Source organism: Barbus barbus (genome assembly GCF_936440315.1).
Source record: "Barbus barbus genome assembly, chromosome: 10".
Lineage (NCBI taxonomy): Eukaryota > Metazoa > Chordata > Actinopteri > Cypriniformes > Cyprinidae > Barbus > Barbus barbus.
The window spans coordinates 25566420-25583936 of record NC_136738.1 but is presented as its reverse complement, the minus strand read 5'-3'; the positions used below and the strand labels follow the sequence as shown (position 1 = coordinate 25583936).

General features: G+C 38.1%; 1 protein-coding gene across 1 annotated transcript in view; it reads left to right on the top strand.

Annotated features, from left to right (window-relative positions):
* Positions 1 to 244: 244 nt before the first annotated feature.
* LOC306876189 (receptor tyrosine-protein kinase erbB-4-like) overlaps positions 245 to 17517 on the top strand; it is a gene marked incomplete at its 3' end in the record, with an annotated part of 320461 nt that continues 303188 nt past the window's right edge. Inside the window, exon 1 of the mRNA XM_079427188.1 lies at positions 245 to 599. Coding sequence (XP_079283314.1) covers positions 521 to 599 — 79 coding nt within the window. The 5' untranslated portion in view covers positions 245 to 520. The remainder of the gene's footprint in view (positions 600 to 17517) is intronic.

Genomic DNA, 17517 nt, shown 5'->3' with positions numbered 1-17517 from the left:
TCCGGAAATTCATGATGGGAGAACCTTTGAAAACCTCTTGAAATGTGAACAAACGCCCAGTTGAAGAAGACGCCGTATGCAGAACAAGACAGGTGTATTTAGAAGCGAGCGCTTCTTGAGCCAATCAAAAACTTACGCTGAGCGTGGGAGGGCGGGTTCTAGTCTAATTATACAGACTTTGGACCAATTAGATCAGCGGAGGGCGGTGCGGAGTTTGATGGAGGCGTGCCTTAGGCTTTGTGCCGTCGCAGCGCTGGAGAGCGTCTGAAGAGAGTAATGGCATGAGCCTTGCGTCGAGATCCCGTCAAAGCACTATACAGCGACTTTCTCGCACCTGAACTTTTACACTCTTTCCTGAGGACTATTTTACCATTTAAACGGGACGTTTTATCACGTTATTTACTCTGACACGCAACAGCAGCACTTGAGAAGTCACTCCACCGCAGTTGCGTTCCTGTCAAGACATTTAAAATAAAAGGATATGGTGTTGGACATGTGAAATATACGGGCAACTCCAAACATGAAGCTGGCATCTTCTCTGTGTTGCCTGGGGTTTCTTCTCACTTCTGTGGCGGTCCGTCTCAGCGACTTGCAGCAAGGTGAGTAAACGACTGACGGTCGTCTCGTGCGCAAAGGTGTTTATGCGTCTCGTGCACGCACCTATGAGCTCTGCATACTTTTCGTGGATGCGAGGAACCATTATTGTGTTTGTTCATTTCTCCTAACAATAAAACCCTGAAGTATATATGCGTTATTGTGATGGTAAATGAGTACCATTCATTCAGCATCACAATGATGCATAGATTTCACGCATAGAGTCTCTTATGTGTGTTGGTGTGAAATAAGCTGGCATACAGTTGGAGCAGTGGCACTGATAGCGCAGAATGGCACTGTTGAAGTGGCACTGAAAGGGGCATTCAGTCTCACTAGACGTTTGTTTTGTTATTCTCAGTCCGTACACTGTCTGAGAAAGAGTTGGAGTGGTCATTGCTTTCCATGCATGTGAAAAGTCACTTCTGTTGCCTTGAGTCGAACCTCTGGTTCGTATGACTGGCTTATGGTTGACTTTTCGGGGGCTGAAAACTTAAAATGTCAGCGTGCAATCAAATGCACAATGTTTGATTTCCCCATCCGTTTAATTTTTTTTTTTTATGTAGAAATGCAAAAATACTGTTAAATGTAAGCTGACTTATTTGGTAATTTTAGTAGGAATTCATGGTCTATTCCGAATGTGTTTTATGGAAAAGTTTGCTCAGCTAAACAGACTCCTTGTGTTTGGAATGCAAATAGCTTTTCGGAAAATATAACACACAACAAGATTGGCAGATTTGCTGTTTTGTGACTTAAGAATAACCTGAATACGCATCAATGTGGCGTTCAGATCTCCACACGGTGGTAGTATATGAACCGAGATGGTCTGAATAAGAAATCTCCCTCCATCTTTCTCTGTAGGCTACTTTATTGGCATGTACATATATGCATGCAAATAATGCATAATCCAAGTATTTATAATGTTTAAAAACAATGTTAATGAAACTATAATTGCATTATGTAATATAAAATAAAACGCAAAGCAATAATTTAAGCAAAGCATACTCGTTCTCTCTCTCGCACACACGCAAACACATTGCATTGATGAATAGTCACCATGACTAATTTTCAAACGTAGATCCATCTAGAATAGGCAAATTCATCAATATGAAACCTCAATATCGATTATAGTAGGATGAATGATGCTGTTGCCACCGATCCTCCATCACAGTCGAGCTGAATTGACCTCATTAAAAGCATCCAAGAAAACTTTATAGAGAAGCATTACGCCATTCGATGGATTTGAAAACACCTCGAAACTATTTCAAATGTTTGTTCTCTGTCTTTATGCGCGGCTTGCGTTGTTCGTTTTTACCCCTAATCAGTTATTATAGTGAAGATTAGACACACTGACTATTAACTAACGGGTAAAATCGAGCCATTTCTGATGACTAATCGAAAGCAGGTAAAGAGCATGAACTAATCAGGTCTTATGGTTCGTTACTGATCTCAGTGTCATTGGCAAAGGCACGCGCTCCTGACGCACTTCTGCGCTCGGCTGCCCTGCCGGAGGAGACGCGATGCTGATCCAATTGTTATTTTAGATTAAATAAATAAAAAAGCTGAAGGGAGAGCGATTTTAATGAGTTTACAGGTAAAAACAACAACATCAACACCACTGATATTCAGCAAAGTTGCAGTTGTTAAAAGTAAATAAAAAAAAAATTTTTTTTTTTTAAATAATTGGTATACTGTAGCTCCTGACTGTTTTCTTTTGCTTGCAACAGTAGCAGAACCACTTTTGTGTTGAACAGACTTTTTAAAGTTTCACGAAGGACCGTTTTGAAAGGGCAGGTGTGGAGAACATTATCCTTCACAAAAACATCCATTTAAACAGTAATTGATTTACACTGAACTATTGTTGGGTGGTTCAAGATGTTGTGTAGTGGTCTAAAACTGTTGTAGGCTAAATGTTTCGAGTTCATCTATAATTAAAGTGCATGCAGGTTTTGTAAGCTAATATTCATATGGAGACATTTGACATTTTAATACTTGTAAAAATTGATTTGTCACATCACAGGTGCATTTTAATAGAACATGGTAAATATGTGATTTAAAAAAGTCTAGCATATGACATATACTTTTCCATATGCAGGACAGTTTAAATTGAAGGACATAAACTGCCCAAATATAATGAAGTATAAGTAAGTCTAAACACAGAAGTCTATAATTGCTTTAGCTGGAAAAGTATGAATAAATAAAATATTAAATATTAAAAATATTTAAAATGATCTTGTTTTGGTCAGTTATTGTTGTGTATAAATTGTCTCATCAGTTCCAGGTTTTAATATGGGCAATTCATGAAGTGCATCCTTCTGTTGATTGCAAAGTTAATGAAAGGGTTAATGATTATGATGATGAGAGATCTGACCACTGCAGTGTGCTGTTGTTTAGTTGGCTGTATTACTCATTATTGTGATCTGTATCGGTTTTTGCTTCAGTCTGTCTGAAGACGGCTGTGAATTTAAATCAGTCTCTTCCGTGACATTTAGGAGCCGTGCCAGTAGCAAGACTTGTGGGGAATAGTAGAAACACAAATATCAGTTTGTTAATCGGCTTAGCTTTGGATTAAGTCCCGTCAGTGAGACTGACTGCTGATGAAAATGAATCGTTCAGCAATTTAGCTCTCTTTTTCTCTATCTGATCTTTTTCTTGGATAGATTCCCTGTTACAATGGAGCTGTGTAACAAGCCTGGGAAGTGAATAACACAGTTCATCTGTATATCACACTCTTAATATTGAGAAAAAAAATTCTTAAAATTGTGCCAAACTTAACTAGAGTAGTGTTATTTGACTTGTGACAGCAGCATAATCATTTTAGGTGTTAAATTTGCTTTTTTTATGGTTGCATAAAGAAACTTGCTTTGGGTGAAAGTATGTGTTTAAATCAAGGAAAAGCATTCTTTAGTTAAAAATGATTCTAAATGGAACTATTAAAATAAGTCAAATTTATTTATTTATGCATATTTAATTTTTGATAACTGTGGGAAAGTAAGCTTTAGATGTCCATTCTGATCTAGTCTCTCGAGGTTTCACACAAGCTTTTGATTGACAGGTCCCATATAAGGCCAGAGTATCCCACAGGAATATTCTCTTATTTTTTTCCCCCTCGCTTTTTTGGAAAAGTTTCACTGCTCTATCAAATGCATTTTAAGCTTGCGGTCTTCCCTAATGGAGTGTTTTTTTTTTTTTTTTTTTTACACTGTTGTTTACTCAGATATTTTTGTTTTTGTGCTTTATAACATGTAACTCCATCTGGGGCTTATGATATAGCACAGACTTGTTTGCAAGGCATTGTAAATTTATTTCCAGACTCGCACCTCTCAAGTTCACAGTACATCTAAATGTTTACACAGTGTGGCACAGACAGGAAGCCCTATGAACAAAGAAAGGTAAAGTATTTACTTTTATCATGGCAGTCGAAGCACAGCATCTCTCGATCCCTTTTTATTTTGTCAAAGCGAGAGGCCACAGTGCTACAAACGCCTGCCCACACAGCAATAACCCATTGTCTCACAAAGCCCATTTATTCAGTTTTTCTCCATCTTGGTCCAAGAAAGGCAGGCTGACCTCTGAGCCCATGTGTCTCAATAGGAAGAAAAGCAGCCTTTGATTCTGTTAGGAGCGCCAGCTCCTGCCAAGCGAAGGCGGGTTCCTGCGCAGCGTGTTGCTCTCTGCTCCGGCTCTGAGTGTCTCTCTCTCCCACTGGAACTGCACTGACTGACTGCTGCCGCTGCTGTACATGCGCTGCCTCATCCTTCCAGAGGCTAATGGGAATTTGATGAGTTGTTTGAGGATTTGATCACAGTAGACCCGCTACTGGCTCAAAACGCTTTGCTTATTCGTTCTGTCACTCTCTCTCTATCTCTTAGACTTGTCATAGATTTCTACACTGATTTAACCAACAAAAGCTGCCCCCTGGCGCCTTTGACAGATTTTGTGAGGCACAAGGTTCATACCTAGATGGTAACGTCGTCTTAAAGGAATTGTTCACCCAAAAATTAACATTTTGTCACATTGATTTTCATTGTATCTACATATTTCTTCTGTGCTGCATGCACAATGAGAAAAATGACACGAAGGTGAGTAAATGATGACAAAATTTTGATTTTTGGTAGAATGTCTTTTTAAAAATTCTCTAGCAAGATTCTTTTTTTATGGTGTTCATCTAGTTTACACATGATTTGTTGCATTATAAACATCTAGATTAGCTGGAACTGGCATATGGAGGCATGTTTTTAGATGTATTATTACACTGTTGGCCAACATAAACACTAAATTAGCACTTCCATATGTAATAATGTAAGCATAGAACATATGCAACACATATTTACATGAGTGCTTGTCTACATATAAATATACAAACAAAAAACTGACTTTACATAGTTTTCAGTTCACCTTTTTTTTTTTTCTTTTTTTTTTGAGAATTTGTGGGATTTTGCATAAAACCTACTGGATGGAAACACCAGAATGTGCATAAAACAACGCATATGCTTGTTCAGACGGATAAAATTTGTATTCAGTAAGAATAAACTGCATTTTTAGCTTGAAACAACGTGAGATTTGATGAAATGTCCAATGATGTCCATCTGACAGATGCACATAGACAAACAATTACAAAATACCAAAAAAAAAGCATACTAGAACACATTCATGTGCACTTTCACCAAACTACTTTTTTCTTCTCTGCATCTAGAATAATTAAATTAAATGACATGTCCTTTTAGCAGTTGCTAAGCAGAATTGTGCTACAATTAGCCTAGCGCCAACAACAATTGTGAAACAAGTGTGAAATGCCTTTATAGAGCATAAAGTTTAACACTTACATATACCGCACAGTGTCCGTAAGGGAGAGACACTGAAAGAGAGAGAGAATGTGTTTATAATGTGGCCTTTCTTGTGAATTTATGTTCACGTGCTGTGTTTACAATCTTCTATTGCTTCGACACATTACTGAACTGCTATCAGTATTCATGCATGCAGTGTTTGACCATGGGTAAAAGGACATGGCAACTCATGTGTAATTCATAACGCAAAATTGTTTGCAGACAAAACGTTTATTCTGACAATAGCTTTTCCCAAGCATATGCTGAGTATCTAAGAGAATCGCATCAGACAGTATCTGGCTATTTTCTTTTCTAGGCCAGTTACACGGCAAGTCAGAAGTTCAAATCATTTAACCTCGGACTGCACAGCTCTGTTGGCTAGGGATGCTTTCTCTTTATCTAGAACAGCAGTGATCGCCAGATCGACCCCATGTAGCTGTTTTCTTGATTCCCATCTTTACAAGTTCAGGAGTGATGTATTGAAACAAGAGCAATCTCAGCTTGAAGAGAATGTGATGGAATCGAACTGTTAGGCAGTAGAATGATTACAGCATGACAACACCTTTCTGTCCGTGCTCAGGCATCTCTTTGTAACTTTGATTTCCTCGGTGCCTGAAAATGCAATGTTTGGAGTTCAGTGCAAGTAAAGCTCAATCAAAAGCACTTGTGGTATAATTTTGATTACCACAAAGAATCATTTTGACTCATCTCTTCTTTTCTTTAAAAATAATAGAGAATGGTGAGGCACACGTAAATGGGTCCAGTTTTTTGAGGACATAAAAGCAGAAATGTGAAGCTCATAATTTAAGCACTTACATTAATTCCTCTGTTAAAACGTATTATTTGAGGTGTAAAGCAGTATAAAATCATTATTTTTAGAGTCATTTTGTGGTGTTGTAAAATTGGATATAACTACACAGTGCTGTCGATTGAGATTACTTGTACTGAATCAAACCACACAATTTAAGTCTCATTCATGTCTGTGGTGGTGAAAATTGTCATTTGGGTTTGTTCAAACCTCTAACCCTAAGTATGAGTCTTAAGCCATCACTGCTATTGATATAATTCAAACATTCCACCTAATCATTAGCTCCAATTTTCAGATTTGCAGATTGTAGATTTTGTCCGTTTCACCCAAGTCAGAGTTCAGACGAACAGTCAGGTTTAATAATAGTTCTGTTCACATTTAAGTGACAAGGGTGAAACAGTGACAGCCAAGCAGGCAATAAACAGCACAGCACCAATCAGTGGCAAACAGCCACTCGCTATTGTTTCACGCAAACTCAAGTTCCACCTCTCGGCACTGACAAAATTCATAACGTTCAGTGCTCTGACTCATTATACAAAGTGCTATTCAGATGTACATGAGCTGTTCAGACGTCCGTGACTATGATGTTTGAGAGCTGCTTTTGTCCCTCTCTCCCAAAGCCAAAGACAGGCTTTGTCAGCCTACAATTAAGAACAGCAGAGGGGCTGTTAATAAGTGCCATTCCGAGGATTTTCTTCTGCTTGAGGACAGAGATGGAGAAAACGAAACATTGGCTCTGATTGACACTGCCAATCGTTTAATACAGAGTCATCCTGCTCTCCAGGCTTCTCCCTCAGTCTGCTTCAATTCTTCCTTTCAAGTTCTTTCATTCCTTTTCTTGTGCATGCTACAAAAGGAAGAAATTAGTATGACAATGGATATAGGCCTAATCTTTGCTAAAACGCACTCATTACTGCAGCGCGTGGAATTAAAAGCGATTGCACGGAATTAAAGTTAATTTTGCATCCCCGATTTCTTGTCTTTTTTCCCTTGTTGTTCACTCTGAGGTCGCTGACAACTAAGTGAGCTGTTTGTCCTTATTTAAACCCCGCCCTCCTCCCCTTTTCGCTTTTTCCGAACTCCTGAATAATGAACTTAACAAATAAAAGAATAATTACAGACTCATGTTCTTGGCTATAAACGAAATGCACCTCCCTCTAATGAGCGTTTCATGTTTTTCTTTCTTGTGAGGGACTGCTGAAGGGGCAGTTTCTCTGTATGCCTCGCACTCCTTCCCTGTAATCCTTTTTTAAAATATTCAGTGCTAATCTGCATTTACAATGTAATTACAGGAAGGCTTTGAGTGATACTAACTGTTTCAAAATGACTGTGGTGCAAGAATGGACTTAATCTTGATTTGCTAATATGTGTATGAGTAAATATCAGAAGAGCAGTCAAATATGTGGATGAACGGATTAGCGCTGAATATTTTACTGGCGTTTGTCTTTTAATATATTTTATATACTCTTTTTACAGACTGTGTTTCCATAGTTATACATATAGTAATATATATATATATTTTTGCTCTGAATATTTTACAGGTACATATTTTATAAATGAAAGTGATGGAAATATTTTTTTCTGTTCAGACCAATGTAATCTTTTTTTTAGTTTTTTTTAAAGAAATTAGGGAAATAGGAATGCAAAAATATATTTTGTTGTACTTAACTTTCTGTTAACCACTAGAAATTTATGACAACAACTGCTTTTAAAAAAGGTCTATTGATTTTTTTCAATAATATGATTTTTTGATGATATACTTGGACAAACATGTATATACTTGTATACACACATATACACACACACACACACTGTCACAGATCGGCCAGGCTCAATCACCAGTCAATCACAGCGCACTCCCTCACCTGAATTAATCACCTGCACCTGCACATCATCAATGGCAATCATCCCGCACTCCTCAAATACTCACACCTCACAACACTCCAGTGTCCAGTCTCGTTCCTACGAAGAGGACTACTATAGCTATCATATCTCTATGCTTGATACTTACCGTCTTGTTTGCGTACCTGCTGTGTTCCTTCCCAAGTGTGCCTTCCAGCGATCCCAAGTCTGTCAGCTCCCGAGTCTCGTCCTGATCCACTGTGTTGGTGAGGTGTGCAGTTACTCCTGTTCCGTGTCTCCTGTTTGGAAAAAGATATTCAAGTTACCATCCCTCCTGAACACCGAAGAATCCTTGTATCATCACTTACCTGATTCATTCCACCACCTCAAGTCTGTCAATAAAACCCGTTCACATTACGTCACTCAGTCTGTGTCCTACTTCTGTAACACACACACACACACATATATATATATATATATATATATATATATATATATATATATTCATTAATGACTTATCCATCACCAATAGCTAACAATTTAAGTTTATTTATTCAAGTCAATGGAGTACTTGATGGGTATGTAATTTTAGCAACATTAATAGAACCAAATTGCAGTTTTCAAACGCATTTCAAACACTCCCCCATCCCACCCTAAACTCATACCCTTTGCTTTAAAATCAGTGTGTTTATCAGTTTTAATATTCACAGATTGCAGTTTAATTTGTTGCCACTCATGGTGCAGAGATTGCACACTTCGCCTTTTAAGTCATTTCTCTTTCTTTCAGTGTTCCTCTCTCTGTTTTTTATGTCATTGCTGTATAATTAAATGTTTGCATTCCCTCTCAGGGCCGGATTTTCATTGTGCTGCATGCAACAGACACATTTTGTCTCCACTAATGAAGCTCTTATGGATATGAGCAGTTATAGGTGATTTTGCAGCTTGTAAGGAGACATCAGGGAGAGGGAAAATAGAAGAGATGGAAAATGTGAGCGCAAATGAAAGATTCAGAGGGGAGGAAAAAGACACTGAAGTATAAAAGAAAGTACTTAAGAGAAAAGTGAATGCTTATGCTACTTATGAGAGCAAAAATGGAGAAATGTGAAATAAAAGTTAAAGGCAAAGTGTAGAAAGACGCAATAATGTGATTTAAAGATTGCAGAAATATAAAAAGGTCAAAAGGGAAAACAATGAGACCGAATTACAGGGTCAAGCCAACGCTGAGTCTGCTGATCTCTAACGTTGGCCAGCAGTCTGTGCCAGTCTCTTGTGGGCCAGCAGTCACCTTGGTGCAGAGGAGAAATAACGTTGGCCGTAAAGGGACATAAAGCACTGAATGAAAGGAAAGGTGGAAAGGCAATTGACCTTGGCTGGCTGACTGACTGCAGGAGAGATGAGCCATGTGCTGAGCAAGGACTATCGTTCAACCTGAGGAACGGAGAGATGCTGTCTTTGTGTCTGTCTGCTGAGTTATTTTTCTCTGTGAAAGTCTGTTTTTAGCTTCATTTTACCTGGAAGTGATACTGAGCGATTTCCCCACTGACTTTGAAGCGAGCTCATTCTTCTGTAGATGGCAGAGTTGGAAGAACTTTTTTTTTCTTCTTCTTGCTTTTTTAATACCAGGAACTGAATGATGTTTGGATGGCTCTTATGAGCTGATTCTTTTTAGATCAGAACCATACAGTGCAGCCATTGTAGGCCAGTCAATTTCTGAGCGAATGCCTCTTTTATGACCCGGTTCTTTTTTATTAAATTGATGCTCACACTGGTTTATTAAAGGAATAGTTCACCCAAAAAATTTACATTCTGTCATTAATTACTCACCCTTATGTTGTTCCAAACCTGTAAGACCATCGTTCATCTTCAGAACACAAATTAAGATATTTTTTATGAAATCTGAGAGCTTTCAGACCCTGCATAGACAGCAACACAACTGACATGTTCAAGACCCAGAAAGGTGGTAAGGACATTGTTAAAACAGTCCATGTGACCAGTGGCGGCTGCTGGTCTTTCAAAGAGGGGAAGCTCATTTTCGGCCTACATCATACAAATTGTCTATTTATTTATACGTAAATTCTGCCCTACGTGTGCAGTTTGCTAGCTGGCTAGTTCACCCCTACAACGCTAGCCTGGCCTACTGTATGAATGAATGAACAAACGATCTAAAAAAAGATATTCAACTCGACAGAGGAAATGTGGGAATTAGGTTAATCTGAAACAAGGAATGTGGTGTATAATTGTGTGAAATGTATAATGAAAATTGGCCAGCAATTTCGCCAAGCAAATATCAAGAAATAGGTTGCAGCAGTTTGTCAATCCGCTATGGGACTGAGCTCGAATAGCTTCAGCATCAGCGACTTCTTATAGGACACAATCGCTGTCAATCAAAAGGAGATGCAGTCTTTCGACAGACCCTCCAATCATCACGCAGAAGCCCGGAGTCCAGCCCTGGGACATAATCGCAGCATTTATCCAATGAGCGTCTAGTTTCGAAGCACTGAAAAAAACTGTTCAAAGCAGCCCCATTGAAGTCAATAGACGCTAGGCTTCAACAGGGAAATACACTGTGACGCTACGGGAATATATGAGAAGGAAATCGAGTCACCTGCTATATGTAGCTGATTCTGAATGAACTCGTCTCTGAGATGAACGTGTTCTAACGCATTTTTAATCAATAAAATGTTAACACAATAGTACATATTTGACCATTAATTTTTTGACATTATAGGGGAAGCCGAGCTTCCCTTGCAGTCTTAAAGAAATCCCCACTGCATGTACATCAGTGGTACAACCTTAATTTTATGAAGCTACGAGAATATTTTTTGTGTGTAAAGAAAACAAAAAACTTTATTCAACAACTTCTCTTCTGTGTCAGTGTTCAACATGCATTCATGAGAGTAGCATGGATGCATGTGGTGCTTCTGATGCAGGAGCCAGCGTTCTGATGTAGAATCCGGAGGTGCTGTGACTTGTTTACAAGCAGAGGAAGATGCATGCTGTACATGAAACTGTCTTTGTAAACATGTCTGATGATTGACAGAGAGGTTGACTTGCAAGTCGAAAACTTGCGCACAAAAAGTTTCATAAAATTAAGGTTGAACCACTGATGTCACATGGACTATTTTAAGGATGTCCACCTTTCTGGGCCTTGAACATTTCAGTTGTGTTGCTGTCTATGCAGGGTCTGAAGGCTCTCGGATTTCATCAAAAATATCTAAGTGTTTCAAAGATGAACAAAGGTCTAAGGGTTTGGAATAACAAGGAGGGTGAGTAATTATGACATAATTGTTTTTTTTTGGGTGAGCTGTCCCTTTAAGTCTGTGTAGTTACTAGTGCAGTGCAACCTGCAATTCAATGAAAATAACATATACAGTATAAATGAGTAAAATGAGTTAACAGTTTTATTATTATTGCTATTTAGTTTAGAAAAAAATTGTCAGTGGCCTGGACTGAATTTTTGCCACCTCTAAAATGACTGAGAAATCATCCAAATATTTGCGTGAACAGACCTTTTTGCATGTCTGATTTCCTAAATAGTTTTCCCTCAAAACTACTGAAAAAAACTGTCAGTGGAACCACATTCAGAAACAGAACGTTATGTTAGATTCCTTAAAATTCCTTAGAATTCCTATCTCTTGTATAAGGTGATTCAGTGGAGTAGAAAATGAAGGGCAGCACTGCAGGGTTTAGTAGAACTTTGGGCTTTGCATAGCAATTTTGTTGCAATGTCATCTCTGTTGAGTTTTGCCTTCTGTGACTATTTACTCTGGACAGCGGTGCTTAATCTAGGAGGACTGCTGGTGACCTGGCTCTAGATTTTAATGGTTTGTTACACACTTGTACACACACACATGACCGAGACTGAAACTTGCTCTGTAAATGCTTCATGCTGAGGTGTCTGCTGATTGAATGTCCCCTGCTTCCCAATACACATGCATAAAGCCACATTAAACCCCCCAGCAAGGTGAATGGAATGCTGATGCAGGAACATTTTGGAATATGGAGAGAGACAGCAAACATGAGAGGCGAGGGAAGAGGGTCTCTAATTTTAGCCGCAAAGACTCGAAGGCCAGATATTCGCTTCTTTCCTGTTTCGTTCCCTTTTTTGGCATGGGGTTGAGTGAAAGGGGCATGGGTACGGTTCCCAGGGGTGCTGGGTAAAGCAGCCGCTATCAGAGAGGCTGGACAGCCCAATTAATCAGAACTCACTCTGGGGAGCCACAAGCCTCTGACAGGGACGTTTTATTCTGGCCTGCCACAGGACACCCAGAGTCTGTCATCTACACAACCGCTGCATGTTGCTTGCTTTTTCGGTCTCTATCTCACACCGCTGCTCCATCTTTTCTCCTTCCAAACTCACCCCTGGCACACCCCAGGGATGCCCGAAGGATTATGATCTGTGATACGCAGAAGAAAAATATACCATACAAAAGTTATGAGTCATGCCACCAACTGTATTGCGTTCACTTCCTATGCAAAACACTTCAGATGAATTATTTATTATTATTGTATTTAGCCTACTCGTATCATATTTACTCATAGACTCGATCAGCAAAATCCTATGTTTCAACCTCGAAAGCCATCACACCAGACCTCATCAATAACGCCAATGTGAACATGGATCAAATCTATTGGACAGTACACCTTCTACATAAGTTTATAATGGATTTTTCTGGTGACTTTTATATTTCTTAACACACTACCATTTTAAAAGTTTTGGGTCAGGTTTTTAAAAAAAAAAAAAAATTAAAATGATGCATTAAATTGGTTAAAAGTTACAGAAGTCTTGAGAAAAAAAAAAACTGTGCCAGTTTCCACAAAAATCAGGATCATGTGACATTTAAGACTGAAGCAATGGCTGCTGAAAATTAATCTTTGCCATCTCAGGAATAAATTATAATTTGAAAAATATTAAAATGTATAACAAATACTTTAAATGATAATGATATTTCAAAATATTACAGTTTATACAGTTTCAAAATATTACAGTATAGTTAAACCTGTCAGTAGGTTAGTTGTTTATAGTGTTTTTTTTACTTCATTGTTGTATGCCTGTATTTATGTAGCACCGTGGTCCTGCGAGGCACGCCATTTCGTTCCACTGTATGTCCCCTCATGTAGCGGAATGACAATAAAGCTCAACTTGAACGTGAACTTTTTATTGCATTTTTGATCAAAAAAATACAGCCTTGGTGAGCATAAAATACTTCAAAAATGTGAAAAAAATATATTGACCCCAGACTTTTGAATGGTAGTTTTTATGGATATGAATGTTATTAAAAAGGAGTTCAGTATAGTTGCTATAGTGAAAGGCCGGATACTGTGCATAGATATTGAGGTGATTGGGTAGCTTTCCACAGGTACTGCAGACCTACCTGATTAAGGTTTGGATTTGAGATTTTGAACGTAGACTAGCTGTTATAGTTACGATTTTTTTCCTCCCAGAGCTGTAATCAGAAGCAGCAGTGAATTGAGTGAGATAATTCCAACCCGAATTGCTAGCATTTGCATTTAACTGTGCATATACACACAACATGCCCATGGCCAGAGGAAGCGTTCCGTTCTGCACATCCTAAGCTGCTTATGAATACTATACTGTGTATGTATGTGTATATATGTGTATGTGTATATAATATTTCATGTATATTTAGTGTTTAAATTACTTTTTTAAACACTAAATCTTCATTTTCAAATGCAGGTGTTGCCAAAGTTATGTAGTGTATAAACTCTGTGTACAGATTTAAAGGGGCCGAGAAAGCCTCTTTCACTCATCTGCTCTCCCTCGTTTGACATTTTCCAATTTTCTCCTTGTCGCTTGTTAAGTCATGGCTTGGGATTTGATTTGAGAGTGATTTTATTTGGGATTGCGCATTTCTGTGGAGGGTTGTGTAAATCTTCCGACATCCTCTGGTAAATTCACAGTATTTTTTTTTCTTTTGTCATTTGTCTTTCTATTTTGAGTGAACAAACTCTTGATCTTGTTTTTATAGCCTGACTAAACACTGTTTGGGGGTGACCCACTGCTCTCTTGTTCTCTCTCTGCATCTTTCTCTCTGAACTCTTTCATTAAGGTGTTGAAGCCAAAAGCTAGTGTGCCTGATTTATTTTTGTTGACCGACCATAATTGATTACTGCAAACTATATGGGTAAGCAGAAATGTGGAGAAAATCTGTTTAAGGAAGAAGAGGAAGTTCAAAGGAAGTGCTTGGCACAGGGGACACAAACACAATTACAGGTTAATGCATCAGTTGTTAATGAACTAATGAAAAATGCAATCAGTATGATTTTTTACAAAAGAAGTCTCTTGAGCTCACCAAGGCTGCATTTATTTGACCAAAAAAGTAAATTAAATTGTGAAATATTATTATATTTTACAATAACTTGTATCATATATTTTATATATTTATATAATCATAATATCCAGATTTGGTGCTAAAGAAAAATGTCTTATTATTTTCAGTGTTGAGAAACGTTAATATTTTGCTTAACATTTTATGGGAAGTGTGTTACGTTTTTCAGAATTGTTTAATGAATAAACAGAACAGCATTTATATGAAATAAAAATCTTTTATATACATGTAAAAATCTTTATTGTAACTTTTAATCAGTTTAATGCATCGCTGAACTTTATACAGTTTTTTTATTTTCTCTTGTAGAACTGGATTTTTGCATTATTCAATCTTATTTTTACATTTACATGCATGTATTTGGCAGATTCTTTTATCAAAAGCAACTTACACAGTAAGTGCATCCAAAGTATGCATTTTAACAGTTTTGTGTGTTCTCAGTGAATCGAGCTCATGACCTTGGTGTTTCTAGCACCATGTTCTACTTATTCTGCTACAGGATCTCCAGTGGGTCAATTATTATAATTTGATATGGCCAATTGTGCAGCTAACCAATAGCATTACAGGCATCCAGCTGTAGGAACGCCCACTATAACCAGCATTACAGCCATTCGCTGAACTCTTAAGTGTGAATCCCCAATAACTGTATCCCCTGAGTATCCTGAGCATCTCTTCATGTGATCCTCAGGTACTCCCATCTTATTTTGTGCTTCTCTTAGCATGTGTTTAGGTGTCTGCGCTGTGGCCTGGGGAGTGATAATAGCCAGCTTGGTGCTTCCCAGACTCCTCTCCCATTACCCAAGTCCTGTGTTCCCTCCTGGGGTTGAGCCTGTAAAAGAACACCGTGCTCGGAGACGGGCCAAAGCCCCCAACAACAAACATGCTGTCTCTGAGTTAAACAGCCCCTGTGATGGAGGAGGCATCTCTGAGGAGTTTCTTTGATCACATGATCCAATGTGGAACACATCCAGCATTTATTTCTCCCCTCAGACACTGTCTTCTCAGGTAGCTCAACCTGAAAGCAGTTTTGTGGATTCGGGTTTGCATTTATTCAGTGTAAATACTGGAAGCTGCAAGTGTGAGAGGTAAAAGTCTCTTTCTCTATATTTCCCACTCACCCGCTGACAGGCACAGGATGAGTAAAACATTGTACAAGACATCGTACAGATTTTCTCATTGGGAAAGAGAAAACTTGTCATTAGTTGTAACCCTTCTTTTCAGTTTACCCAGCCAGTGATGGTAATATTATAAATTACTATGCTTTATAAAGCAAATATATAAAAATATATAAATAAAAATATATATATAAAAAAAAAAAGTATATTTTTTTCCCACCCCTCTTGCATTTATTGGTTGTTTTTTCAGCTATTGGTGCCTTTATGGCATGTTTATGGCCCAAGAGCTGGTTGATTGATTGATTGATTTTATTTTTTTTTTTTTGTTTGATTGTTTGTTATATGAAATAAATTATTGGTTAATCTTGGAAATTAGTTAGTTTTCCAGCATTTAATTGAAATGAGACATGAAGCCAAGAAAACACAGAAAAAGTCAAATTAAATATAATTTATTAATACAATATTTTATTAATGTGTCTGTTCCAAATCCAGTCACACATAACTGGTTTTTCATTTATACTTGTTTTACTTTTTTGCTCTTTTTCTTACGCAAACTTGCATTTATTTAAAATAGATTTCAAAATTTTTCTTCTTTTTGTTATATGAATGACAAATCGTCCAGAATGTCATTGTAATAAATGAAATCAAGAAAACATCATAGTTAAATGTTGCTTATGAATATAATATTATATTGTGTCATTTCCAATCACACACAATTAGTCGAATTATGCAGAAAAACATAAAATGCTTGCTAAAAATAACTCTTAGCAGTATATCAATATACACGTGATGTAATTTACACTAAAGGGCATTTAAAGGGACTTTAATTGCTAAAAATATAGGCTGCAGTGCCGAATGTTGTGCCCAACAAGTGCCCAGTTGAAGAGGCACTTATGTATTCTTGTTTCTGTCTCATGTGAAATGACAGCACACATCCAGCTTGGCCTATTTTGTGTGTGTATTCTTGTTGTTCTTTATTTTTGTGCTCTCTTTCTTATACAAACTGGCTTTTGCGTGCATCCAACTGGCTTTTTTCTACTTCGCGCTCTCTTCCCGGAGTTCATGACTCGTTCAAGCTCACATCTAATTAGAGTACTTGTTCGACTCAGTTTATACATGTTTTCAGTGCCCCGTCTCTCCCTGAGCAAACCAAGCTATGGCAGTTATTGCCGTCTCGACCTGTTTGCATGGTTTACACTACATATCTTCAGCAAAATTTAAGTTTTTTTCCCAAATGGTCTCCCATCCAAGAACTAACCAAGCCAAACCTTGCTTAACTTCAAGAGGTCAGATGAGATTGGGAGTGCCCGTGGTTGTTTGTAATACTTTTGGTAAAAACTTTCTTTAACATAGTTTCTAAATCATTTTTCATTGTGCAAACGAGCAAGTATGGAGTACTTTAGGTTTGGGATTTAGAGCATAGTGTTTTAAGGAATATCAGTATTGCGGTGCCTCACAAGCCTTGTAATCACACTGTGACCTCCCCATATGCCCAACCTCATCCCACAATGCCCAGAGTCCATCCCCTCACACCCTGCCCATCCTCAACGAGCTACAATCAGCCAGTGTCATGTGGCATGGGTTCAATTAGCAGGGCATAAGGGCACCCAGCTGCCAGGTCCCATCATTCTAATGGGCACTCATACTCCATGCCCCTGGGGGAGCTGGCAGGTTTAGCTGCTCTCCCCACTAGCACTCCTCCATGAGGCAGGTCAGCAAAGAGAGTCTCATTTTCTCTGCTGTTTTGTATTTGCTTGTACAGTGGGGTCTGAAAGTCCACTAGTGAAAATGGTTGTGTTTTGTGCTTTAATGAGAGTAGAAGACATGAACTTCAGGTTTGTATAAAACCTGATTATCAAGTTCTCCAGCATGATTTGCGGATTATCAAAAGAGCATCTTGTGCTTTAAGGAAAACATGAAAATGTGAACTTTTGTCAAATAAGTGACAGAAATATTGCAGAATCTTGAATATTTTTCCCTGAATCTAT